Here is a 3,456-nt window from a genome sequence, read left to right as displayed (position 1 = left end):
GCTGCTTTTTTTGAAAATATGTTTTAGCCAAACACAATTAATTGAGCTCAATGCAGGACTAACTGGGGACATTCTTTGGTGTGTATTATAGTGGATGTCAGATGAGATGAGCTAATGGTCTCTTTTGGCCTGTAACTCCATGCATTGATGAATGAAAGAAGTTGAGAACAGGTGTAGAAAAGTGAGACATTAACTGTGTTGCTGCTCTTTGGCTGAGATGGTGGGGAAAATCTATCCCTATCTCTGTGCTACACCTGAGTGAGAAGCCGTTCCTCAGTTGGGAGGGAATATAAACCCTGATCTTCATTGGCACACTGAATTTGTATTGAATCAGATAGAGGGAAACCACAGCATTGTACAGCAAACTCCTTAACAAATCGGTACTTTTTCTCAATCACTAGTTGCAGCACATGGAGAATGGAGAAAGCAGAAGGGGAAAATCAAACGTCCATCACAGAATTCATCCTGCTGGGATTCGGGAATCTCCCTGGACTGCAAATTCTGTTCTTCTTGCTGTTTCTAGGGATCTACATAGTCACCATGGCTGCGAACATGCTCATTGTAGCGCTAGTTGTGGCTGATCAGAACCTTCACACCCCCATGTACTTCTTCCTGGGGAATTTGTCTTGCTTGGAAATCTGCTACACCTCGACCATCCTGCCCAGGATGCTGGCCACTTTCCTGACTGGGGACAGAACCATTTCTGTTTCGGGCTGCATGGTTCAGTTTTATTGGTTTGGTTTCCTAGCAACTGCTGAATGTTATATGTTAGCTGTTATGTCTTATGATCGGTACTTAGCGATATGTAAACCCCTGCGCTATGCAACACTTATGAATGGCAGGTTCTGTATGCAGCTAGCAGCTGGATCTTGGTTAAGTTCACTCATCGTTCTATCCATATTAATATCTTTTATGTCACAATTAGCCTTCTGTGGCCCTAATGAAATTGATCATTTCTTTTGTGATCTCACCCCAGTTACTAATCTCTCCTGCAGTGACACTTGTCTGGTTACCCTGGCGACCCTCATCTTCTCTTCCATAAACATCGTTCTTCCATTTCTTTTGACCCTGACATCTTATGCTTATATCATCTCCACCATCCTGAGAATCCCTTCCACCACTGGGAAGCAAAAGGCCTTTTCCACCTGCTCCTCCCATCTTATCGTGGTTACAGTTTTCTATGGGACCCTAATAACTGTCTACATGTTACCAAACACCTGGGCCCTGAGAGCCCCAAATAAAGTGTTTTCATTCTTCTACACAGTCTTGACACCCCTGATCAATCCCCTCATATACAGTCTGAGAAACAAAGAGGTCAAGGAGGCCATGAGGAGAGCTCTGCAGAAATGTAGGGTATTCCTATGAATTCAGAGAAATTGATTTAAATGGGAATAAATCATTTCACTAGTCAGAAAGGAACCATCTAAGTCAGTCTTTCTCAAACTGGGATCCACGGACCATTGGGGGTCGGCGAGGGTACCCCAGGGGGTCTGCGGGCCCCACTTATCAACTCCTTCCCCTCTCTCCCAGCACCTCCTGCATGCCAGGGAACAGCTGTTCAGTTGCATTGGGATTTGGTTCCTACTTTTCCTATGCTTCTTTGAAAATCCCTGCCTCTATCTTTATGGATTTGTTTACATTAACCCACAGTTGAGTTTCAGATTTTTCAAAGAAGATTTGAGGAACAAGTCCAATTCCCACTAAAATCAAGGGAAAGGTTCCCATTGACCTTCAAGGGCTCTGCATCAGGCTACTCTTCTTGTGTGCATCACAACCTTTCCCACAACAAAACAAATGAACTAAAAAGTTACCAGCTGGCGTGACTGGGAACTGTTCAGTATTAAGTGGCAATAAAATGTGGGGTTTTTTTTCTGTTTTCCTCTTGAGTGTTTTTAAATAATTCTTCAAACATTTTCTGAATACTTGTAAGGTGGTTTGAGATATAATCATAAGAATGTTCTATTCTGGATTTATTAGATTTCCCCATTAATTCTTCCAATCTTATGAAAATGTTCTGAAAGTCTCACATTAAACAAAGGCAAGGGTCTGTTTAGAAGAAGTCATGGATGATATATATATATCCATCATCTTTAATCCCCTCACGCATATATATAATATATATTGCTAATAGAAAATTTAAAAAAAATCAGTTTTTTTTCCAAAAAACTGAAAACAGTCAGTCTGAAAAATGCTGGATTTAAATGGGCTCTGGTTCAAACTACACATTCACTATGTGTAATCTCTTCAGAATCCACTTTTCCTGCAGAAAATCAAACCAGCTAACAAGTGACCAACCAGCCCAGTAAAAAACAGTTATGTATTCAGTTATTATATACTAGATTGGGTTCTTTTCCCCTTCTCACTTTCCCCCCAATGTATTTTAAATAATATTCCTAAATCTTTTGATCTTGTCAGAAGCCTATTGCATTTGTGACAGCCTGTTGTCTGTGTTCCTTGGATTCTCCATTAGTCTTTGCAAAATATCCCAAATTGTCGAGATACCCTTCGCTTACAAGCCCAGTGCTCTAATGCTTGAGCTATGGAGAGTTTATGTGACCCCTCATGTCTTACACTGTGCTCCAGCGAGTAAGGCGCTGGGCTAGAAATCAGAACACCTATTTTCTGTTATTTATTGTGATCTCAGGTGGGGTTTCAGCCAAGCCATCGGCCTCTCTTTTCCCAACTCCCCTTTTGTCTATTTCAATTGGAAATGTTGGGGGGCAGGGAGTTTATCTCCCTGTGTGTGTGCAGCACGCAGCGCAATGGGGATCCCATCTCTATTTGAGTCCTTAAGGAGTCACCATAGTCAATTATAACACCCCTTGTGCTTTTGGTGATTGCTGCAGGGGCTGACCAGGACATTACCTAGGGAGGTGGTGGAATCTCCATTCTTTGAGGTTTTTAAGGCCCGGCTTGACAAAGCCCTGGCTGGGATGATTTAGTTGGGGTAGTTCCTGCTTTGAGCAGGGGGTTGGACTAGATGACCTCCTGAGGTCTTTTCCAACTCTAATCTTCTATGATTCTATAGTATTTAACAATATAAAATGACTCCGCCTTGTACTCCCCAAACCCCAACCAAACCTCCACCCAGAAAAAGAGAATGAATATAATCGAAAAAATCAATACCAAAATCTCCACCCCAAAGCAGAGGGCTTCGTCCCCACCCCACCCCAAAAAGAGGAAAGAGCCAGAGTCTGCATTAAATGAAGAAGAGATTTTGCTATTACTGTCGATCTTATGTTGAATTTGCTCAGATGCTACAGGGATGGGCAGCAATACAAATCCCTCTGACACATACGGAAATCTTTGAACGTTAATAGACAAAGGCTCTCAGTCTGTGTGGTCCAGCAGCCATGGTGATACACTTTGACTGAGGAAGCCTGGAAGCTACACCCAGCTATGCCAATACCCTGTTTCACAACCCTTTGGGAATCACTTCCTTTTCCCATGCCTCAG

The 3,456-nt window shown here is 42.5% G+C and overlaps 1 protein-coding gene across 1 annotated transcript; it reads left to right on the top strand.

The window, feature by feature from the left end:
* The first annotated feature begins 417 nt into the window (after window positions 1-417).
* On the top strand, window positions 418-1,365 carry LOC112116530 (olfactory receptor 11A1-like). The gene has a single exon (XM_024214083.2). It carries the CDS (start codon window positions 418-420, stop codon window positions 1,363-1,365), a length of 948 nt encoding a protein of 315 aa, XP_024069851.2.
* The last annotated feature ends 2,091 nt before the right edge of the window (window positions 1,366-3,456 follow it).

The sequence above is a fragment of the Terrapene carolina genome, unplaced genomic scaffold, assembly GCF_002925995.2.
Source record: "Terrapene carolina triunguis isolate 2854851 unplaced genomic scaffold, T_m_triunguis-2.0 Scaffold314, whole genome shotgun sequence".
NCBI classification, from domain to species: Eukaryota; Metazoa; Chordata; order Testudines; family Emydidae; genus Terrapene; species Terrapene triunguis.
This window is presented reverse-complemented; position numbering and strand designations above follow the sequence as displayed.